The following is a 24796-nucleotide window of genomic DNA, read 5'->3' as shown; positions in this document are numbered from 1 at the left end:
TATGCAGGATGATGATTTTCTTCTTGAGATGCTGGAAATGACAGTCTTGCAGCAATATGCCTTGTCGGACCATTTCCCTCTCCAACTTGAGATGCTTGCACAACCCATTGCACCTTTTATGAAATTGCTGGATAGACTCCCTTTACGTTTCAACTCCTCTTATTTGAAGAATTCACTCTTTCGAGGTTATATGCAGCAAGTGATTGAGAGATTCTTATTGGACTTCGCCTCGGAGGGCACTGCTTCCTTTGAACGATTGCTCTCTAATGTGCAGCGGATTGGCAGCGAAGTTTCTGTATTGGAAGTCACAAGCTTGGCCCTTCCATGTTCGCCTCAAAGTGGCCTAGATAATTATGCTGCCAATGCTCACATATTTCTTGCCATTGCTGCCTTGGACTCCTACCACTTTGAATGCTCTCACGCGGCCCATTCGTTTCATGTTATGGAAGAAGGATTCATTGCATACAGGTATTTCGTGGATTTTGTGGTCGCATACATGTACTCCCAAACACCTGGGTGGAGGGGCCATTTTGGATGCCAAAACTCATATGCTGGCCCTTTGTAGTCTCTTTTTCGTGCCATGTGTGTGGAGCATCACCCTTGGGCCGTGATAGCCCGTTATTTTCTTGAGGACCGCGGGCTTCTGCATGGTAATACACAAATTCGAAGCTCTTGGTGCCATGTTCTTAATGCAGACTCTCGGTTTTCGAGTCCTTCTTCATCCCTGCTTGTTCACTTGGTCGGCTCCTGGCAATTGGTTCTCCAGAAGGCGTGTTGGCATCCAATGGAGGCCCGCTTACATACTAACTCTTTTCAATTGGAATTGTTGGCAGCCTCGAGATTACTTTCATGGGAAGGCAAATAGGAGCTTAGGCCAAAATTTAACAGCATGGCCCGATTGGGCTTGACTTCTGTGCAGATGTCACCCTTGCCAATCGTGATGTCTTCATATCGTTTCGCACTGCCAGGCGGCTTTTCTGAATCCCTCGGGGATACCATGATTTGTGGGAACAGCTTTTGTTAGTCCTCCAGAGCAGGCAACCCTTTCCTGCCCTTGCTGCGGATCGCCCTTGGCAGGACTGGGTCTTGGCAGGCCGGTTGAATTTGGAAAAGGCCTCGGCTAACTAGGTGTACCATCTTCTGATTAAAGATCATCAATGGCTGGTCACTAAAGCCAATATTGTATGGGGGTTGCGGAAATCTCAGTCATGGTGGAAGGCAACTGTGATGGAGGGTTGGGTGAACAAGACACCTTTCAAATGCAAGGTCTTTCTTTGGAGGGTGATGATTGGTGGTCTTCCTCTTGCCTCGGCCCTTTCCAAGCGACGAATCTCTAACGGCAATTGTTTCTTCTGCACCACCATGGTGGAAACAGCCCGTCATTGATTTATCTCCTGCCCTCTCGCTAAGCATATCTAGTCGCTTTTGTCAGCGGTTTGGTGAGCGGTGGTTGGTTTCTCGCTGAGCCCTTTCGATTGGGTTTTTGTACGCCCAAAATACCCCACACTCGCACAATTGCATATGAAGATCTTGTTCCATTTTCTTAGATACTGGGGATGCTGGCACAATTGGACCACTCGGAATGCCTTTCTCTTTGATTTGGCATCTAATGTTCCGAGACACATTGCCAGGCTTAAAGGCCTTTTGCTTTGGCAAATAGATCTCATTCGGCACTCTGACTTGCTCCCTCAAGAAGACTTACTTCCCTGGCATATGGCAATTTCCACAGTGTCTTTGCCATGACTTCTGTATCTCTGTCCAGGTTTTGTACTGACAGTTGACACACGCTGGCGTACAGCCATCATGTATCTTGTAATCATGTAAACTTGTACCTTTTTTCGTAATTAATACAATTACCTTTTACGAAAAAAAAGATTCACTATGCTAAAGCTTCAGGATAGCAAGTGGTGATGCTTCAGCTCGATATTGAGAAGGCATTTGATCATGTTAGCTGGCCTTTTTTGCAGCAATTATTGTGTACAATGGGATTTGGCCCTCGCATGGTTTCTCTTGTTGACACTATTGGTCAGGGAGCTGTAGCTTGTATTGCTCTTAATGGAGGGATCATGGAAGAAATTGCGTTATCTCGATATCTTAGGCAAGGCTGCCCTCTCAGCCCTTTGCTGTTTGCTTTGGTCACTCACCCGATGCTCTCATTGTCGGACAAGTTGGCTGATCAAGGCGAGATAGTTGGCTTGACTCTTCCCAGTGGTACTCAACTTGTGGGTCACTCTTTGGTAGATGATTCTTTTATGTTCCTTAAGGCTGATTGCACTAATGTTTATCGGGCAATGGTGGCATGGAATCATTTTGCTTTGGCATCTGGTCTTCATATTAATACGCATAAATCTACATTTCTCTCTTGTACGGAGACTGATCTGTAGGCCTTGGGCTGGCATGGAATTGTGATCCCAAAGGAAAATATAAAGAGACACTTGGGATATCCTATTGGGGTGGAGGTAGCACCCCCGGCCTTACTGGAATGGATGGCCTCTTGGATTCATGACAGGTTCATGTATTGGAATTCTCAAGGCTAGCCTTTACATGTCAGACTGAAAGGTGCTCAAAGTATTATGATTAGTATGATATCGTTCTTTTTGCTACTCCTTCCCTGGACTAATAAGTCCCTTTTGGAACTTGTTCAGTCTATCAGGTTTATGTTGTGGAAAAAGAAGGGGAATCGGTTGGGTCAGGTTTGGATTTCGTGACAGCATGTGACTACGCCTAAATGACTGGGTGGAGCAGCCCTGTTGGATGTTAATTTGCATATGAAAGCCTTGAGGTTGGCCCTTTTGTAGGCGTTATGTGTACAGAGTCATCCTTGGTCGGACATTGCAAAATTTTTCATTGAAAAGGCTGGTATCTCTCATGGTAATACAGTTATTTGTGCCTCCTGGTGGCATGTGCTCAACTCCTCAAGACCAATTAAGACCACCGAGTCTTTTCTCCTCTTATTTGATTGCATCTTGGCAGGAGATCTTACGTTTTTCAGTTTGGCGCCCTCCTGAGATTCGCAAGGAGGCGAATTCACTACAAGGAGAGGCCTTAGCCTCCTCCAGGTTGTTGGATTGGCCGGACAAAGATTTGCATAGACTCAAGTTTAATAGGATGGCTCGTTTGGGGTTGCAGACAGTTTTTGATGGTGTTATTCCTGGGCAGTCCCGTCTTTACTCTTTTCAGCGTATTCGTCAACACTTTCAGGTAACCCGTGGATATTGTGATATCTGGTCATCCATACAGGTCACACTTCAGAGGTTCTCTCCTTTACCAGTGCTACAACCATTGTATCCATGGCGTGACTAGAAGTTTGTGATTCCAGATGATTTTGAGAAGAGGTCTGCTAACTAGATATACCATCAGATAGTGGAGGCCAAGAGATGGGTCACTACAAAGGTGAATAAATCATGGCATATTAAGGACAGCAAAAAGAAGTGGTAGGAAAGATTCCTTTAGCTTTGGAAGTCTAAGGTTCCCTATCAAGGAAAAGTCTTCTTGTGGAGACTGCTGATTGGTGGTCTTCCAATTGGAGAGGTGCTGCGTGCCCAAAAGATCTCTACTGGTCGTTGTGTATTTTGCACTACATGTGATGAAACGTTGCTTCATCTTTTTGCCTTTTGTCCAGTGGTGCGACAGATTTGGTGTTTTATTTCTAGCGTCTGGCTCTCAGCGACACAGCTTCGGATAACAGCCCGGTCATGGATTATGGGAAAGCTGCCCTTCGTGCCTTCTTTGCATTCTGATTATTCCTGCCTGTTCCAGTTCCTTAGATGGACTGCCTTATGGCATATTTGGCGAACTCGGAATGCCTTTCTTTTTGATTCGGTCTCAGGCATCCATGGTCATGTGGCCCGTGTTCGAGGTTTAGTGCTATGGCAGCTTTCTTCTATGATATCAGCTGACCTGGTTCTTCCTGACATTGCTGCCCATTGGCTGGCGATTGTTCGCTCTACACCAGCAGTGTGATTTCCTCTTTGTGTCATAGTCCTAATAGTCTTTCGTCACTTTCTTTGAGGACCTGATGGTCTGATGTAACAAAATGTATAGAGAGAGAGAGAGAGAGAGAGAGAGAGAGAGAGAGAGAGTTTCATGGATGACTTGATGGTCTGATGTAACAGAAAGTAAAAGATACAGAGAGATTGCTGACTTGATGGTCTGATGTAAATATTTACTACTTAATTCAATTATCTTTACGAAAAAAAAGAAATTTACTACTTAATTCAATTATCTTCACGAGATAAAAAGAGAGAGAGAGAGATTTCTGTTATGGTGAATATGTAGATGTCAAATGGTATTGATGTGGCTTTTCTCGACCAGCATATAGGGCATGGGGATGATAAAGATTTGGCAGAATCGGATGGTGACTCGTTGGTTGAGGATTCTTGGCAATTGATGGATGGGGATGAGATGGGTAAACATCGTAAGATGTCAGTTGATGAACCGGTATTATGTGCTCCGAATTTGCCTCAGCAAGATGTTCGTGCTTCATGCTCACAGACTGATGGGTTTATGCTTGCCATTGCTAACAATCTTATGTTGGATTATGCTCATGCCAATGAGGGTAAAGGGAGCTCTTTACCGGAAGGGGATCAAGTGATTGCTATCATGGGAACTGACTTGGTTTTACAGCAGATTGCTGCTTTCCATGAGAGGGAAGCCATCTTTTACTTTACGGGAAGGACTCCTTTGATTACTAAGATTTGTGCTTGGTTGCAGTCCATGCTTTTCAGTGTTGAGGTATGTCAAGATGATGTGTTAGGGGAAGTGTAGGTCCCTCTCGTTGAAGAGATTTATGATGGACCTCGAGGGTCTTTTGAGGTCCTTTTTCATTCCCTGGAAGTGCATGCTCATATTATGTAACGTATTCCTTTGTTCATGGATGGTCAACTAGTACATATGGTCCCCATGGAGGCCTATGACTGAGTTTTAGTATGGTTGATTTTCCTGCACATCTTTGGTGAATTGTTTCTTTGGTTTTGAGAACCCTTGGTGAGGTGTTGGTGGAGCCTAGGTTGCCCTCTCGCAATAGGAATAGGGCTTGTATGCTTTGGGGCACAGGGAAATCTCACCCAACCAAAATTCATTTTGAGGTCCTTGGGTTGCAAACATTGGTTTTTGAGCTTAAATTGGGCACATTTGCTGGACATTGTTTTAGATGTGTGGCCAATTGGGCCATTTTTATTTCAGAATGTGATAGAAGCCTTGAGGTATTGCAATGTTCCTTGGATCCTGACATGGATATGCAAGAACATCATCCCTAGGAGATAGCTTAGTAGCAAGAAGTTGATCCTGTGCCTATTGTCTTGCATGGACATGATGATGGAAAGAAGGATGTCCCCCAAGCTGGTATTGAGGATGCATCGCTCTCGGTTGGTCGGAGTTTGCCTCCTCAGGATGATTCTTAGGTCATTGTGATTGGACGTAATGCTAGATAGGAATCTTGTTGGACTCCTGCTTATCCATCTCCACACCCTATTACTTTCAACACAGAGGTAAGGGGGTTTATATGAAACCTCAATCTTCACGTGTTCTTGCAGTTGGTGTGGATGATAAAAGGGCTTTTGATTCTGCTTTGCACTTTGATGTGCGTGGGAGGCTTGTGTCTCCTTGGGATGTTTTTGGTTCTCAGCAATAGCAGTTCCCTTCTTGCTCTTTGATTGCTAGTTTGTAGAGGGCGGATCTTGTAGATGTGATCCATAGTGAGATGGAGAGATTTCATGCAGCTAAAGCTACTCATATTAAAGGGAAAGGGAAAGTGATAATTAAGTAGTTTTCTCTTCAGTGGTTTATCATGAGACTTGCTTTATGGAATGTCAAATGCATTTCTTCGGGCAGTAAGTAGTATCGGTTGTGGAAAGTTGTGTTAGCTGGAAATTGGGATGTTTTTTATGCCGTGGAGCACAAACAACATGTTTTGGCAGGATCTTCTTATGTATATAAGGATTGCACAGTTTTTTTTAGTGGTCAGGTTCCACATAAATCTGGAGCTATGTTGGTTGTTAGATCGTCCTTGCAACTATTCTTGGTTTCTCAAGACCCTCGTGGCAGATTTTTGATGCTGGAAATCCTATATGAGGGAGAGGTTTTGTGGCTGGTGGGCATGTATGCTGCTTTTAGTGCTCGGGAACGTCATCAACTTTGGGATGACTTGCACTACCTTGCCCATAGATTGACCGTCATACATCTATATATATATATATATATATATATATATATATATGTATGTATGTATGTATGTATGTATGTATGTATGTATGTACACACACACACACACACACACACACACACACATATATATATATATATATATATATATATATATATATAGAGAGAGAGAGAGAGAGAGAGAGAGAGAGAGAGAGAGAGAGAGAGAGAGAGAGAGAGGACCTTCCGTGGTACCCGTCGACGCCTGCAGCCTGCGGTGTCCTGCGCTGTGTCAACGTGCCGAGAGAGAGAAGAGCGAGCGATCTGCAGGTTCGATGGCGACCTGTCGCCACTGGCCGTCTTGACACAGACCCTCGCCTGTTCCACCTACGCGCAGCTGTTTCTGGCCTGACGTCTCGCTCGCCATACTTGCACGCCTGCTTGTAACCAGTCTTCTGCCGCTTCAGAAAGAGAGAGAGAGAGAGAGAGCCCGGTGCAGAACGTGCAGAGAGAGAGAGAGAGAGCACTTGACGATGACCTTCCCTGCGTCTGCGCCGCCCTGATCTGCCCCCTCTGACCCGTCGCGTGACCCTTCTGCTGCAGTCGACTGACTTCGCCTGCTTCTGCACATCGACCTGCCCTGCGTCTGCACCGCCCGTTTGCCCCCTCTGACCCGTCGTGTCATCTGCCATCCGTCCTGCCCGCCATCAGGGACGACTTTGCTGAGGAGAGACAAATCGACTGCAACAGACGACTTTACGCCCGTGCAGTTCTGCCCTGCCCCTGTACGAACAGCCTTCTCACTGCCAGTCAAGTACAGACCTGTTGTGCGAGCAGCCCAAACTTCAGCACAGTCCCTGTGCGCCCTTCTGCAGATAGTTACAGGCCCCCAGACTTACAGGCTTAGACCTGCGGTCAAAAGGCTTGCATACAGGCATCTGCAAGGATAGAGAAATCTGATTGCAAGGACAGGTCACGTCAGAGAGAGAAGACAGCAGTATGGCTGGCCTGGATATGGATTTTCTAGACTGGACAGTGGCAACCCTTGGCCCTGATTCTGATACAGAGGAGCCGGAGGATATGGTGCCGTGCACGGAGGAGACGCCTCCGGGTTCTGAACTGCCGCCTGCGGGCAAACGCTCCAAGCATACTTCGGACGAGCCAATGGGTCCTCAGGAACGTTCCTATGCGCAGGTTGCCTCTGATCCTGTGGATTCGCAGGAGATTGACTAGGAGCATTTGTTGGACTTTGCCAATACTTTGCTTGGCGATTATGTCCAGCATAATAATGAAACTTTTTCTGACGCGGGAATTGATGACGTGCTGGAAGCCACGCTGGACCCGAAATCAGTCTTGCAGTCTTTTTCGGTGTTTTATGACCGTGCCGTTATACTTTTCTTCACTGGCAGGATCCCAGTGCTTTCACATATTCGCCAGTGGATGCACCATTTATTGCAAGGGGAGTATGTTGAGGAGATCTTCCTTGGACCTCGCGGCTTTTATCAGTGTTGTTCCATGGCGCCCTATGGGAGACTTCCAGCGTTTGCTTCAACGAGAATGCCCGGTGTGGGTGGAAGTGGAAAATTGTCCGGCGGTCTATTGGCCATTGTTGAAGGATGCGATGGCAGTTGTGGGAACAGTGCTGGTTCCCCCAAGCCTAAGGGCTATGAATCGAAACCGTTTATGCATGTTATGGGACACGGCCAGGAAAAGGCCTGTGTGGCTTCGCCTCAATTGTTCTGGCATGCATCCTTTGCATTTTCGCTTGAAATGGGGCAACTTTGTTGGACATTGCTTTTCATGTGGTAAATTGGGGCATTTTATGGCCGAATGTCCCGAAAGACAGCCGTCGTCCGAGGATGCGCATGTTGTGCTGCCTAAGGATGACATGGTGCTTGATGCCCCGGCACAGGAGGCCCTTCAGCCACCTAATGTCGTGGATAAAGGCAAACAACAGGTCCTGGGTTTGGATTCCCATAGCACTGATTGGATTGAGGCACGTCAAAAAAAAGGTAAAAAGTTGGATGCGGGCCTGGCGGATCCTGGGCCTAATGCTTCACAGGATTCCGTGCGCACTTATATGCGCAGGAAAGAAATGTTCACTTCACAGCATGTTGCGCGTACTATGGCCCCGTCTGCCCCCTGTAATCAGTCTACAAGGAAAGTCTATACAGACGGTCCCAAGGGCCCACCTGCTAAGCTGGCGTTTGATACAAAAGGTAATGTGATTACACCCTGGGATCGGCGTTATCCCCGCCCCACTCCCAAGGCAGCGGATTTTCCTTCTACCTCTAAAGCAGGTCGCCAGAATTCGTTTGCAGTATTGGCTGATTTTCTGGATGTGGGTGTCTTGGATGCTCTCGCGGAAAAGGTACAATTGAGGCAACAGGCGCCTCGTTCCTGACTTCTTTCCTTTTTTTGAAGATATATGAAGATCGCCACGTGGAATGTGCGAGGCATTTGCTCTCCCCATAAGCAACATGCCATGTGGACTGACTTGCATGAAAACCAGTGGGATGTATTGTGTGTAGTTGAGCACAAAAGTCACGGTGAAGCAGGAAAAGTGGTGGATTGTCATGGATTCCGTCTGTTTTATGCAGGGACACATGCTACGCACTATTCGGGTGTGCTGATGATTGTCCATGAGCAATACCAGCCTGTTCTTGTTAAAAATGATGTGCAGGGCCGCTTTCTGGTCTTATTTGAAGGAGAGATTTTATGGTTGCTGGGCCTCTATGCTCCAAATGATCCCGCATCCTGACGGGATCTTTGGTCGACTTTGCAGGGCTCGACGTCACTTGGCTGAAGGGGGTTTTTGATGGGAGATTTCAATATGTGTATTGACTCTTCTCAGTCCATTTCAGGCCATTCGGTAATGCATGCGCTGGAAAGCCGGGTGTGGAATTCCTTTGCTTTGCGCGTACTTAAGCAAGATCTTTGGTCATGGCTTCACCCTTCTTTTTCAGGGTTTACTTTTCATTCCGCACAATATGCAACTACTTGGTCGCGGTTGGAACGAATGTATATCATGCAGGGGGATGATTTTCTTCCCGAGATGCTGGAAATGAAGGTCTTGCAGCAATATGCATTGTCAGACCATTTCCCCCTCCAGCTTGAGATGCGGGCACAACCTATTGCACCTTTTATGCAGTTGCTGGATAAGCTCCCTTTACGTTTCAACTCCTCTTATTTGAAGCATCCAATTTTTCAGGGCTATATGCAGCAATTGATTGAGCGGTTCTTATTGGACTTCGCCTCTGAGGGCTTGGCTTCATTTGCACGGCTGCTCTCTAATGTGCAGCGGGTTGCTCAGTAGTATGGGATCCATCATGCCTCTCTTTGTCGGCGACGTCGACATGCAGCAGAGGACTTACTGGCTTTGGTCCGTTCATTGCTCGTGGATACCCCAGATGATGATTTTCTGCTGTCACTGGAGATGCGTTTGGCCCATCTTATTCAAGTGTTTCAGTTGAAATCCTATCAGCAGGCCAAGCTGCATAACTTGACTGACACATTGCAAGATAGTGCCTGCCAGTCTCATAAGTTCTTTCGCGCCTTGCATGCTTCTCCTGCTCGTGACAATATGACTAGACTCTAGGATTCGGAAGGTCGCATGGTCACTGATCCGCAAACCATTGTCAATATGTGTAGAAATTATTTTATGAAACTTCTTGGTTCTTCTGCCTCGCCTTCTAGCCAGGTTACGCATGCCCGCTCGGTCTTCTATCATCTGGTCCGCCAGCAGGTTCCACTTGATATGCAAGCCACTTTGGAGGCGGATATTTGCGAGGAGGAGGTTATGGATGTTTTGTTACACCTGCCTAAGGATAAAAGTCCTGGTTGGGATGGTCTCACTAATGAATTCTTTGAGAACTCGGCCACGCAGCTGGTGAAGCCATTGGTGGTTATGTTTCAGCAGGTTTGGGAAACAGGGGTCATGCCTTCCTCATGGAAAGAAGGCCTTATCAAACTGATTCCAAAGGTCCCTTCGCCGTCAAAGCTGCAACACTGGAGACCAATTTCTTTGATAGGCTCGATGTATAAAATCTTCTCCAAAGTGCTGGCGAATCGGCTTCACAAGCACCTTCCAGCTATTGTGCATCCTCTCCAATATGGTTTCATTAAGGGCCGCAACATTCTGCATAATATCTTAAATGTGCAAATGGCTATTGACTATGCGCGCCACTCCAGTCAGGAAGTGGTATTGATTCAATTGGACTTGGAAAAGGCTTTTGACTATGTGGACTGGTCTTTCATTGCAGATCTCATGTGGGCTATGGGTTTTGGTACTCGGATGTCCCGATTGATTTACACCATTAGTGCTGCGGCTTCTTCAAGAGTTATGCTCAATAGTGGGGTTACAGAGCCATTTCTCCTTGGACGCTCGGTTAGACAGGGTTGCCCTTTGAGTCCTCTCTTCTTTGCCCTGGCGACTCACTCGGTCCTTTCAATGTTATCCTCAATGGGGGCTTCTGCTCAGCTGGCAGGATTGTCTCTTCCTTTGGGGCAGCACTTCATTAGCCAATCTTTGGCTGATGACACCTTTATGATTTTGCGGGCGGACAGGGACAACATTCGAAAGGCATTAGATGTTTGGACGCTCTTTGGTAAGGCCTCTGGTCTTCGCATCAATGCCTTTAAATCAGCCATACTTAGTTGCACGGACCCTGATTTACAGTCATTAGGCTGGCAGGGCCAGGTGGTTTCCCGTAGCTCCATTGTTAGGCATCTTGGATACCCATTGGGGGTGGATGTACAGCCAAAGGAACTACTGGAGTGGATTTCACAAAAACTGGTGGCGAAGTTTATGTATTGGAAGTCGCAAGCGTGGCCATTCCATGTTTGCCTCAAAGTGGCTCAGACAATTATGCTAACAATGCTGACGTATTTCCTGCCATTGCTGCCGTGGACGCCTACTACTTTGAAGGCTCTCACTCATTCCATTCGTTTCATGCTATGGAAGAAGGATTCATTGCAGGCAGGTATTTCGTGGATTTCTTGGTCACATACATGTACCCCTAAACGCATGGGTGGTGGAGCTATTTTGGATGCAGAAACTCATATGCTGGCTCTTCGTTGGTCTCTTTTTCGAGCCATGTGTGTGGATCATCACCTGTGGACCATTATAGCCCGTTATTTTCTTGAGGACAGCGGGCTACGCCATGGTAATACACGACTTCGGGCCTCCTGGTGGCATGTCCTTAATGCTGACTCTCGATTTTTCAGTCCCTCTTCCTCGCTGTTACTGCACTTGGTTGGCTCTTGGAAAGTGGTGCTCCAAAAGGCCCGTTGGCATCCAGTGGGGGACCGCTTGCAGACTATCTCCTTTTAGCTGGAATTGTTGGCAGTATCACGATTACTTTCATGGGAAGACAAACATCAACTCAGACCGAGATTTAACCGCATGGCCCGTTTAGGTGTGACTTCGATTGCGGATGCTACCCTTGCCACTCGCAATGTCCTCGCATCGTTTTGGACTACTAGGAGACTTTTCAGGATCCCGCGTGGATACCGTGGTTTATGGGAACAGCTTTTGTTGGAGCTTCAGGGTAGGCAACCCTTTCCTGCCCTGGCTGTGGATCGTCCTTGGCAGGACTAGGACCTTGCGGGCCGGTTGAGTCTGGAAAAGGCCTCTACTAATCAGGTGTATCATCTTCTCATTCAAGATCACCAATGGCTGGGTGTGAAAGCTAATACTGTTTGGGGACTGCGGAAATCGTTGTCATGGTGGCAGGCAACGGTGATGGAGGGCTGGCTGAATAGGGCACCTTTCAAATGCAAGGTCTTTCTTTGGCGGGTAATGATTGGTGGTCTTCCTCTTGCCTCGGCCCTTTCCAAGCGTAGAATCTCGAATGGCAATTGTTTCTTGTGTACCACTACTGCGGAATCGGCCCGACATCGATTTCTTTCTTGCCCACTCGCCAAGAATATCTGGTCACTCTTGTCGCAAATCTGGCGCGCAGTGGTGGAGTCCTTACTAACTCCTTTCGATTGGGTTTTTGTGCGCCCAAAGTACCCCACACCGCCACAGCTGCATATGAAGATCTTATTTCACTTTTTCAGATACTGGGGCTGCTGGCACATTTGGACCACACGCAATGCTTTTCTCTTTGATTCGGCCTCTAATGTACCGAGACATATTGCCCGGCTTAAAGGGCTCTTGCATTGGCAGATAGATCTCATCCGGCACTCCGACTTGCTCCCTTGGGAGGATTTGCTTCCCTGGCATATGGCAATTGCCTCTGGGTCGTTGCCATGATTGGTGTAACCTTTTTCGTGCATTAGTACGGGGATTTCCCACACGTTGGCCTAGGGCCCTCGTGTCTCTTGTAATCATGTAATCTTGTACCTTTTTTTCGTAATTAATACAATTACCTTTTACGAAAAAGAGAGAGAGAGAGAGACAGAGAGAGAGAGAGAGAGAGAGGATGACTGTCGCCCCTGCCCGCCATCGTTCCTGCTCGCTGTCGCGTGTCACACCAGCGGCTCTTGCTGGTCGCTGTCCTGTTCGCCATCGGAAGCCTGTCGCCTGTCAGACGATTGCCTGCCCCTGCCGCCTGTCAGACGCCCTTCCTGTTAGACGACTGCCTGCCCCTGTCGCGTGTCCTCGCGCCCGCCCCTGACGACTGCCTGCTCTGTCGCCTGTCCTCTCACTCGCCCCTGACGATTGCTACCCTGTCGCCTGTCAGCCGCCATCGTCTGATAGCCGCCATCGCTTGCCAGAGCTGTCCGCCCTCGTTTGTCGGACGCCACCCTCGCCTGTCGGACGCTGCCCTCGCCAGTCAGCCGCCGTGGTCGTCGCCCCCGCGAGAGGCCGTATCCTCTGTTCGTGGCTGAACCTGCGCCTCTGGGTTCTGCGACCTGCACACGGAGACAGTGCAGCCTTGCCTTTCCACAGACATCGAGAGAGAGAGAGAGAGAGAGAGAGAGAGAGAGAGAGAGAGAGAGAGAGAGAGAGAGAGAGAGAGAGAGAGAGAGAGAGAGAGAGAGAGAGAGAGAGAGAGAGAGAGAGAGAGAGAGAGAGAGAGAGAGAGAAAGAGAGAGAGAGAGTATATATTAGAGACAAAAATGCAGGGATTTCCATCCTAGCAGCAGCTGCAATCTCATGGCTCGCCAGGTTAGATGATCGAGTGTTTAATTGATAGTGACATCGATTCTGTGTGTCTGTGTGTGTGTTTTTTCCCTGAATTTGTTGAGAGAGAGAGAGAGAGAGAGAGAGAGAGAGAGAGAGAGAGAGAGAGAGAGAGAGAGAGAGAGAGAGAGAGAGAGAGAGAGAGAGAGAGAGAGAGAGAGAGAGAGAGAGAGAGAGAGAGAGAGAGAGAGAGAGAGAGAGAGAGAGAATGAGAGCGCGCCATGGAGATCGCGTCGCCTGTGCCTGTCGCGCCGCCATAGCCCGTCCACGTCGTCGCCTGCAGCCGCTGTTTCGCCGTCGTCCGTCGCCTGCCCCTGCCGTTCCGTCGCCTGTCGCCCGCGGCTGCAGTCCTGTCGCCTGTCGCCCGTCGCCCGTCGCCCGCTGCTGCTGTTCCGTCGACTGCCGCCCGTCGCCAGCCTCTGTTGTTCCGTTGCCCGCGGCTGCCCTTGCCGCCCTGTTCCGCAGCTTCCACGCTCCGTCGGGCGCGACTGAGCCCCCCGCCCCGCTGCTGGACAGCCCAACGTCAACGGCCCCTGCCCTGCTGTCGTCTACCTGTGTGGCGGGCTCTGCACCAGCACTTTGCTCGTTTGCCCGCTGTGTTTAGGGTTTCTGCTGGCGAGGCCCCTGCCCTGTGCCCCCGATTATCCCGCGCTGCCGTCGACTGCCAGATCTGTGTTCCACCCTCAGGCCCTCGCACGGTTAGGGTTGCGCCCTGCCCCACGTGTTCTTGGGACAGGCCTCGACTCAGGCTGACAGGTAAAGCTCCGGTTTCATTGGCTGTGTTTGTGGAATCTGTCCTTGGACAGCTCCGCTGTACAGGAAAGAAAGAGAGCAAGAGCGAGAGAGAGAGCGCGAACGAGACGACAGCAGTATGGCTGGCCTGGATATGGATTTTCTCGACCAGACGGTGGCAGCCCTTGGCCCTGATTCCGATGTAGAGGAGACAGAGGATATGGTGCCATGCACGGAGGAGCTGCCTCCGGGTTCTGATCTGCCAGGCTCTGAACTGCCGCCTGCTGGCAAACGCTCCAAGCACACTTCTGATGAGCCAATGGGTCCTCAGGAACGTTCCTATGCGCAAGTGGCCTCTGATCCTGTGGATTCGCAGGAAATCGACTGGGAGCATTTGCTAGACTTTGCCAATACCCTGCTTGGCGACTATGTCCAGCATAATACTGAATCTTTTTCTGAAGCGGGAACGGATGATGTGCTGGAAGCTACGGTGGACCCTAAATCAGTCTTGAGATCTTTCTCGGTTTTTTATGATCGTGCAGTTATCCTTTTCTTCACTGGCAGGATCCCGGTGCTGTCACATATTCGCCAGTGGATGCACCATTTATTGCAGGGGGAATGTGTTTAGGAGATCTTCCTTGGACCCCGCGGCTTTTATGAGGTGCTGTTGAAATCAGAACTGCATCGAGCTGAGCTCCTGTCCAAGTTGCCACTATTCTTTGATCGCCGCGTGGTTCATGTTGTACCATGGCGTCCCATGGCTGACTTCCAGCGTCTGCTTCAACGAGAATGCCCGGTGTGGGTGGAGGTGGAAAATTGTCCGGCGGTCTATTGGCCAATGTTGAAGGACGCCATGGCGGTTGTGGGCACGGTGCTGGTCCCCCCAAGCCTCAGGGCAATGAACCGGAACCGTTTATGCATGTTATGGGACACGGCCAGGAAAAGGCCCGCCTGGCTTCGCCTCAGTTGTTCAGGCATGCACCCGCTGCATTTTCGCTTGAAATGGGGCAACTTTGCGGGGCACTGCTTTTCATGTGGGAAATTGGGACATTTCATGGCTGAATGCCCTGAAAGGCAACCGTCTGTGGAGGATGCACAGGTTATGCTGCCCAAGGATGACATGGTGCTTGATGCTCCGCCCTAGGAAGTCATGGATAAAGGCAAACAACAGGTCCTGGGTTTGGATTCCCGTCGCATGGACTGGATTGAGGCACGTTCCAAAAAAGGTAAAAAGTTGGATGCCGGCCTGGCAGATCCTGGGCCTCCTGTTTCCCACGACTCCGTGCGCACGTATACGCGCAGAAAAGAAATGGTCACTTCACAGCAGGCTCCGCGCACTACGGCCCCGTCGGCCCCCCGTAATCAGGCTCCAAGGAAAGTCTATACTGATGGTCCCAAAGGCCCTCCTGCTAAGCTGGCTTTTGATACCAAAGGTAATGTGATTACTCCCTGGGATCGGCGTTATCCCCGCCCCACTCCCAAGGCAGTGGATTTACCCTCTACCTCTAAAGCAGGTCGCCAGAATTCCTTTGCAGTATTGGCTGATTTTCTGGATGAGGGCGTCCTGGATGCTCTCGCGGAAAAGGTGAAATCGAGGCAACAGGTGCCTCGTTCCTGACTTTCTTTTTTGAAGAGATATGAAGCTAGCCACATGGAATGTGCGAGGCATTTGCTCTCGCCATAAGCAACATGCCATGTGGACCGTCTTGCATGAAAATCGGTGGGATGTATTGTGTGCAGTTGAGCACAAAAGTCACGGTGAAGCAGGAAAAGTTGTGGACTGTCATGAATTCCGTCTGTTTTATGCAGGCACCCATGCTACGCGCTATTCGGGCGTGCTGATGATTGTCCATGAGAAATATCAGCCTGTCCTTATTAAAAATGATGTGCAGGGCTGCTTTCTGGTTATCGAAGTCTTATTTGAAGGCGAGATTTTATGGTTACTGGGCCTCTATGCGCCGAATGATCCCGCATCCCGACGGGATCTTTGGTCCACTTTGCAGGCCTCCATGTCACGTGGCCGAAGGGGGCTTTTGATGGGAGATTTCAATATGTGCATTCACTCTTCTCAGTCCACTTCAGCGCATTCGGTCATGGATGCGCCGGAAAGCCGGGTGTGGAATTCCTTTGCTTTGCATGTTCTTAAGCAGGATCTTTGGTCCTGGCTTCACCCTTCCTTTGCGGGGTTTACTTTTCATTCTGCACAATATGCAACTACTTGGTCGCGGCTGGACAGAATGTATATCATGCAGGGGGACGATTTTCTTCCCGAGATGCTGGAAATGAAGGTCTTGCAGCAGTATGCGTTGTCGGATCATTTCCCCCTTCAGCTGGAGATGCGGGCACAATCTATTGCACCTTTTATGCAGTTGCTGGATAGGCTCCCGTTACGTTTCAACTCCTCTTATTTGAAGCATCCCATATTTCAGGGCTATATGCAGCAATTGATCGACAGGTTCTTATTGGACTTCGCCTCTGAGGGATTGCCTTCATTTGCTCGGTTGCTCTCTAATGTACGGCGTCTTGCTCGGCAGTATGGGATCCACCATGCATCGCTTTGTCGCCGTCGTCGATCTGCAGCAGAGGAGCTACTGGCTTTGGTCCGCGCCTTGCTCCTGGATTCCCCAGATGATGATTTTCTGCTGTCATTGGAGAGGCGTTTGGCCCATCTTCTTCAAGTATTTCAGTTAAAATCTTATCAGCAAGCCAAGCTGCATACCTTGACTGACACATTGCAAGATAGTGCCTGCCAGTCTCATAAGTTCTTTCGCGCCCTGCATGCGTCTCCGGCGCGTGACAATATGACCAGACTCTAGGATCCGGAGGGTCGCATGGTCACTGACCCGCAGACCATTGTCAATATGTGCAGAAATTATTTTATGGATCTCCTTGGTTCTTCTCCCTCCCCTTCTACCCAGGTTACGCATGCCCGCGCGGTCTTCTATCATCTGGTCCGTCAGCAGGTTCCATTGGATATGCAAGCCACTTTGGAGGCGGATATTTGCGAGGAGGAGGTCATGGATGTTTTGTTGCACCTGCCGACGGATAAAAGTCCTGGCTGGGATGGTCTCACTAATGAATTCTTTCAGAGCTCAGCCACTCAGTTGGTGAAGCCATTGGTGGTCTTGTTTCTGCAGGTTTGGGAAACGGGGGTTATGCCCTCCTCATGGAAAGAAGGCCTTATCAAACTAATTCCAAAGGTCCCTTCACCGTCAAAGATGCAACACTGGAGACCAATCTCTTTGATGGGCTCCATGTACAAAATCTACTCCAAAGTGCTGGCGAATCGGCTTCACAAGCACCTTCCCGCTATTGTGCATCCTCTCCAATATGGTTTTATTAAGGGCCGCAACATTCTGCATAATATCTTAAATGTGCAAATGGCTATTGACTATGCGCGACACTCCGGTCAGGAAGTGGTATTGATTCAATTGGACTTGGAAAAGGCGTTTGATTATGTGGACTGGTCTTTCATTGCAGATCTCATGTTTGCTATGGGCTTTGGCACCCGAATGTCCCGATTGATCTACACCATCAGTGTTGGGGCTTCATCCAGAGTTATGCTCAATGGTGGGGTTACTGAGCCCTTTGTCCTTGCACGCTCAGTCAGACAGGGTTGTCCTCTGAGTCCGCTCTTTTTTGCCCTGGCGACGCACCCGGTCCTTTCAATGTTATCCTCCATGGCAGATTCGGCTCAGTTGGCAGGGCTGTCTCTTCCTTTGGGCCACCACTTCATTAGCCAATCTTTGGCTGATGACACCTTTATGATTTTGCAGGCGGACAGGGACAACATTCGCAAGGCATTAGATGTGTGGACGCTTTTTGGTCAAGCCTCTGGACTTCGCATTAATGCCTTTAAGTCCGCCATTCTCAGTTGCACGGAGCCTGATTTACAGTCATTAGGCTGGCAAGGCCAGGTGGTTTCCCGTGGCTCTATTGTCAGACATCTTGGATACCCAGTGGGGGTGGATGTACGGCCAAAGGACCTGCTGGACTGGATTTCACAAAAACTGGCGGCAAAGTTTATGTATTGGAAGTCGCAAGCGTGGCCTTTCCATGTCCTCCTCAAAGTGGCTCAGTCAATTATGCTCCCAATGCTATCGTATTTCTTGCCATTGTTGCCCTGGACGCCTACTACTTTGAAGCCTCTCACTCACCCCATCCGTTTCATGCTATGGAAGAAGGATTCTCTGCAGGCAGGCATTTCTTGGATTTCATGGTCGCATACATGTACCCCTAAGCGCATGGGTGGTGGAGCTCTTTTGGATGCAGAACATCATATGCTGGCTCTCCGTTGGTCCCTTTTTCGGGCCATGTGTGTGGATCATCACCCGTGGACTATCATAGCCCGTTATTTCCTTGAGGACGGCGGGCTCTGCCATGGTAACACCCGGCTTCGGGCCTCCTGGTGGCATGTCCTTAATGCTGATTCCCGTTTTTCCAGCTCCTCTTCCCCCTTGTTACAACACTTGGTCGACTCTTGGAAAGTGGTGCTCAAAAAGGCCCGGTGGCACCCGGTAGGGGACCGCTTGCAGACTAACTCCTTTCAGCTGGAATTGTTGGCAGTATCGAGACTCCTTTCATGGGAAGACAAACATCAGCTCAGACTGCGATTTAACCGCATGGCCCGTTTAGGTGTGACGTCGGTTGCGGATGCTACCCTTGCCACGCGCAATGTCCTCATATCCTTTCGGACTGCTAGGCGACTTTTCAAGATCCGGCGCGGATACCGTGATTTATGGGGAAAGCTGTCGGCGGAGCTTCAGGGCAGGCAACCCTTTCCTGCCCTGGCTATGGATCGCCCTTGGCAGGACTGGGACCTTGCAGGCCGATTGAGTCTGGAAAAGGCCTCTACTAATCAGGTCTACCATCTTCTTATTCAGGATCGCCAATGGCTAGGTGACAAAGCTAATACTGTTTGGGGACTGCGGAAATCGCTGACATGGTGGCAGACAACGCTGATGGAGGGCTGGCTGAATAAGGCACCTTTCAAATGCAAGGTCTTTCTTTGGCGGGTAATGATTGGTGGTCTTCCTCTTGCCTCGGCCCTTGCCAAGCGTCGCATCTCCAATGGCACTTGCTTCTTCTGTACCACAACGGCGGAATCAGCTCGACATCGTTTTCTTTCTTGCCCGCTCGCCAAGAATATCTGGTTACTCTTGTCGCACATGTGGCGCACTGTGGTGGGCTCCTCGCTAACTCCTTTCGACTGGGTTTTTGGGCGCCCGAAGTATCCCACACTGCCACAGTTGCATATGAAGATACTATTTCACTTCTTCAGATACTGGGGATGCTGGCACATTTGGACCACGCGCAATGCTTCTCTCTTTGATTCGGCCTCTAATGTACCGCGCCATGTTGCCAGGCTTAAAGGCCTCTTGCACTGGCAGTTAGATCTCATCCGACATGCTGACTTGCTCCCTCGGGAGGATTTACTTCCTTGGCATATGGCAATTGCCTCTGGGTCGTTGCCATGATTCGTGTAACTTTTTAGTACACTACTACTGGGATTTTCCCCACGTTGGCCTAGGGCCCTCGTGCCTTTTGTAATCAGAAAGAGAGAGAGCGAGAGAACTTCTTCTCTTGATGGCTTAGTGTCATCAACTATCTTGTAATCAAGTAATCTTGTATTTTTCGTAATTAATACAATTACCTTTTACGAAAAAAAGAGAGAGTATATTAACGTCTCTAAAAGGCCAATGTGGCCTATGAGACCAAAACAGTACATACAATGATGATGGTGTGTTTCTCATCTAGAACGAGAAGAAAGATGAAGAACATGCCTATAAGACTGAAAAGGAAATGAAATGAAATGAAATAGTGTCCCATAAAGGGAAACATGTCAGTGATCTGAAAGTGAGAGTAGAGAAAGGAAAACTCTCCATCAATGATATGTCTGTTCTCTAGGGAAGTGTATCTCTGCATAGCTAAGGCGTCTTGGCATCTGTCTCCTGTGGCGCTCAATGATGGCTTTAATTTGTCTGTGGTGTGGATGTCTAGGCCTTCGTCCGGGTGGACGTGGGCGCCTAGACCGGCTAAGTGCCACTGCTCTATCCAAAGTGCACGGAGGAGATGCCTCCGGGTTCTGAACTGCCGCCTGCGGGCAAACGCTCCAAGCATACTTCTGACGAGCCAATGGGTCCTCAGGAGCGTTCCTATGCGCAGGTTGCCTCTGATCCTGTGGATTCGCAGGAGATTGACTGGGAGCATTTGCTGGACTTTGCCAATACTCTGCTTGGCGATTATGTCCAGCACAATAATGAAACTTTTTCTGACACTGGAACTGATGATGTGCTGGAAGCCACGGTGGACCGGAAATCAGTCTTGCGGTTCTTCTCGGTGTTTTATGACCGTGCAGTTATACTTTTCTTCACTGGCAGGATCCCAGTGCTTTCACATATTCGCCAGTGGATGCACCATTTATTGCAAGGGGAGTGTGTTAAGGAGATCTTCCTTGGACCTCGCGGCTTTTATGAGGTGCTGTTGAAATCGGAAACACATCGAGCTGAGATCCTGTCCAAGTTGCCATTATTCTTTGATCGCCGCTTGGTCCATGTTGTACCATGGCGCCCTATGGGCGATTTCCAGCGTCTGCTTCAACGAGAATGCCCGGTATGGGTGGAAGTGGAAAATTGTTCGGCGGTCTATTGGCCATTGTTGAAGGATGCGATGGCCGTTGTGGGAACAGTGCTGGTGCCCCCAAGCCTTAGGGCTATGAATCGAAACCGTTTATGCATGTTATGGGACACAGCCAGGAAAAGGCTTGCGTGGCTTCGCCACAATTGTTCTGGCATGCATCCTTTGCATTTTCGCTTGAAATGGGGCAACTTTGCAGGCCACTGCTTTTCATGTGGTAAATTGGGGCATTTTATGGCCGAATGCCCTGAAAGGCAACCGTCTTCCGAGGATCCGCAGGTTGTGCTGCCTAAGGATGACATGGTGCTTGATGCCCCGACACAAGAGGCCCTTCAGCCACCTAATGTCGTGGATAAAGGCAAACAACAGGTCCTGGGTTTGGATTCTTGTAGCACTGATTGGATTGAGGCACATAAAAAAAAGATAAAAAGTTGGATGCAGGCCTGGCGGATCCTGGGCCTAATACTTCACAGGATTTCGTGCGCACGTATATGTGCAGGAAAGAAATGTTCACTTCACAGCCGGCTGCGCGTACTATGGCCCCGTCTGCCCCCCGTAATCAGTCTACAAGGAAAGTCTATACAGACGGCCCCAAGGGCCCACCTGCTAAGCTGGCGTTTGATACAAAAGGTAATGTGATTACACCCTGGGATCGGCGTTATCCCCGCCCCACTCCCAAGGCAGTGGATTTTCCTTCTACCTCTAAAGCAGGTCGCCAGAATTCGTTTGCAGTATTGGCTGATTTTCTGGATGAGGGTGTCCTAGATGCTCTCGCGGAAAAGGTGAAATCGAGGCAACAGGCGCCTCGTTCCTGACTTCCTTTTTTTGAAGATATATGAAGATAGCCACGTGGAATGTGCGAGGCATTTGCTCTCGCCATAAGCAGCGTGCCATGTGGACTGTCTTGCATGAGAACCAGTGGGATGTATTGTGTGCAGTTGAGCACAAAAGTCACGGTGAAGCAGGAAAAGTGGTGGATTGTCATGGATTCCGTCTGTTTTATGCAGGGACACATGCTACGCACTATTCGGGCGTGCTGATGATTGTCCATGAGAAATACCAGCCTGTTCTTGTTAAAAATGATATGCAGGGCCGCTTTCTGGTAATCGAAGTCTTATTTGAAGGAGAGATTTTATGGTTGCTGGGCCTCTATGCTCCAAATGATCCCGCATCCCGAGGGGATCTTTGGTCGACTTTGCAGGGCTCCATGTCACTTGGCCGAAGGGGGTTTTTGATGGGAGATTTCAATATGTGTGTTGACTCTTCTCAGTCCACTTCAGGGGATTCGGTAATGGATACGCGGGAAAGCCGGGTGTGGAATTCCTTTGCTTTGCACGTACTTAAGCAAGATCTTTGGTCGTGGCTTCACCCTTCTTTTTCAGGGTTTACTTTTCATTCCGCACAATATGCAACTACTTGGTCGCGGTTGGACCGAATGTATATCATGTAGGGGGATGATTTTCCTCCCGAGATGCTGGAAATGAAGGTCTTGCAGCAATATGCGTTGTCGGGCCATTTCCCCCTCCAGCTTGAGATGCGGGCACAATCTATTGCACCTTTTATGCAGTTGCTGGATAGGCTGCCTTTACGTTTCAACTCCTCTTATTTGAAGCATCCAATTTTTCAGGGCTATATGCAGCAATTGATTGAGAGGTTCTTATTGGACTTCGCCACTGACATCTTGGCTGCATTTGCGCGGCTGCTCTCTAATGTGCAGCGGGTTGCTCGGCAGTATGGCATTCATCATGCCTCTCTTTGTCGGCGACGTCGATATGCAGCAGAGGACTTACTGGCTTTGGTCCGTTCCTTGCTCGTGGATTCCCCAGATGATGATTTTCTCCTGTCGCTGGAAAGGCGTTTGGCCCATCTTATTCAAGTATGTCAGTTGAAAACTTATCAGTAGGCCAAGCTGCATAACTTGATTGACACATTGCAAGATAGTGCCTAGCAGTCTCATAAGTTCTTTCGCGCCTTGCATGCTTCTCCGGCTCGTGAAAATATGACTAGACTCCAGGATTCGGAAGGTCGCATGGTCACTGATCCGTAGACCATTGTCACTATGTGCAGAAATTATTTTATGGAACTTCTTGGTTCTTCTCCCTCGCCTTCTAGCCAAGTTACGCATGCTCGCTCGGTCTTCTATCATCTGGTCCGCCAGCAGGTTCCACTTGATATGCAAGCCACTTTGGAGGCGGATATTTGCGAGGAGGAGGTTATGGATGTTTTGTTGCACCTGCCTAAGGATAAAAGTCCTGGTTGGGATGGTCTCACTAATGAATTCTTTGAGAACTCGGCCACGCAGTTGGTGAAGCCATTGGCGGTCATGTGTCAGCAGGTTTGGGAAACAGGGGTCATGCCTTCCTCATGGAAAGAAGGCCTTATCAAACTGATTCCCAAGGTCCCTTCGCCGTCAAAGCCGTAACACTGGAGACCAATTTCTTTGATGGGCTCGATGTATAAAATCTTCTCCAAAGTGCTGGCGAATCGGCTTCACAAGCACCTTCCAGCTATTGTGCATCCTCTCCAATATGGTTTCATTAAGAGCCGCAACATTCTGCATAATATCTTGAATGTGCAAATGGCTATTGACTATGCGCGGCACTCCAGTCAGGAAGTGGTATTGATTCAATTGGACTTGGAAAAGGCGTTTGACTATGTGGACTGGTCTTTCATTGCAGATCTCATGTCTGCTATGGGCTTTGGTACCCGGATGTCCCGATTGATCTACACCATTAGTGCTGCGGCTTCTTCAAGAGTTATGCTCAATGGTGGGGTTACAGAGCCATTTGTCCTTGCACGCTCGGTCAGACAGGGTTGCCCTTTGAGTCCTCTCTTCTTTGCCCTGGCGACTCACCCGGTCCTTTCAATGTTATCCTCAATGGCGACTTCTGCTCAGCTCGCAGGATTGTCTCTTCCTTTGGGGCAGCACTTCATTAGCCAATCTTTGGCTGATGACACCTTTATGATTTTGCGGGCAGACAGGGACAACATTCGAAAGGCATTAGATCTTTGGACGCTCTTTGGTCAGGCTTCTGGTCTTCGCATCAATGCCTTTAAGTCAGCCATTCTCAGTTGCATAGAGCCTGATTTACAGTCATTAGGTTGGCAGGGCCAGGTGGTTTCCCGTGGATCAATTGTCAGGCAACTTGGATACCCGTTGGGGGTGGATGTACGGCCAAAGGATCTACTGGAGTGGATTTCACAAAAACTGGCGGCGAAGTTTATGTATTGGAAGTCGCAAGCGTGGCCATTCCATGTGCGCCTCAAAGTGGCTCAGACAATTATGCTACCAATGCTAACGTATTTCCTGCCATTGCTGCCGTGGACGCCTACTACTTTGAAGGCTCTCACTCACCCCATTCGTTTCATGCTATGGAAGAAGGATTCACTGCAGGCAAGCATTTCATGGATTTCATGGTCACATACATGTACCCCTAAACGCATGGGTGGTGGCGCTATTTTGGATGCAGAAACTCATATGCTTGCTCTTCGTTGGTCTCTTTTTCGTGCCATGTGTGTGGATCATCACTCGTGGACCATCATAGCCCGTTATTTTCTTGAGGACAGCGGGCTACGCATGGTAACACACGGCTTCGGGCCTCTTGGTGGCATGTCCTTAATGCTGACTCTCGATTTTCCAGTCCCTCTTCCTCTTTGTTACTGCACTTGGTCGGCTCTTGGAAAGTGGTGCTCCAAAAGGCCCGTTGGCATCCAGTAGGGGACCGCTTGCAGACTAACTTCTTTCAGCTGGAATTGTTGGCAGTATCCAGATTACTTTCATGGGAAGACAAACATCAGCTCAGACCGAGATTTAACTGCATGGACCGTTTAGGTGTGACTTCGATTGCGGATGCTACCCTTGCCACTCGCAATGTCCTCGCATCGTTTCGGACTGCTAGGAGACTTTTCAGGATCCCACGCGGATACCGTGGTTTATGGGAAAAGCTTTTGTTGGAGCTTCAGGGTAGGCAACTCTTTCCTGCCCTGGCTGTGGATCGTCCTTGGCAGGACTAGGACCTTGCAGGCCGGTTGAGTCTGGAAAAGGCCTCTACTAATCAGGTGTATCATCTTCTCATTCAAGATCACCAATGGCTGGGTGTGAAAGCTAATACTGTTTGGGCACTGCGGAAATTGCTGTCATGATGGCAGGCAACA

At 49.2% G+C, this 24796-nt stretch overlaps 1 protein-coding gene across 6 annotated transcripts in view; it reads left to right on the top strand.

Annotated features, from left to right (window-relative positions):
- LOC148022310 (uncharacterized) overlaps positions 1-24796 on the top strand; it is a 255924-nt gene that overhangs the window by 82707 nt on the left and 148421 nt on the right. For 4 of the 6 annotated variants that reach the window (XM_087697949.1, XM_087697947.1, XM_087697948.1 and 1 more), the window contains one exon: positions 4315-4440. The exons of the other annotated variants lie outside the window; for them this stretch is intronic. In XM_087697949.1, the coding sequence (XP_087554075.1) occupies positions 4315-4440 (126 nt within the window). The remainder of the gene's footprint in view (positions 1-4314; positions 4441-24796) is intronic. 6 annotated transcript variants of the gene reach the window in all.

The sequence above is a fragment of the Lygodium microphyllum genome, chromosome 17 (genome assembly GCF_053477565.2).
Source record: "Lygodium microphyllum isolate KBCC chromosome 17, Lygodium_microphyllum_v1.1.10, whole genome shotgun sequence".
NCBI classification, from domain to species: Eukaryota; Viridiplantae; Streptophyta; class Polypodiopsida; order Schizaeales; family Lygodiaceae; genus Lygodium; species Lygodium microphyllum.
The sequence above is the reverse complement of the archived record's forward strand: the minus strand, read 5'-3'. Positions and strand labels throughout refer to the sequence as shown.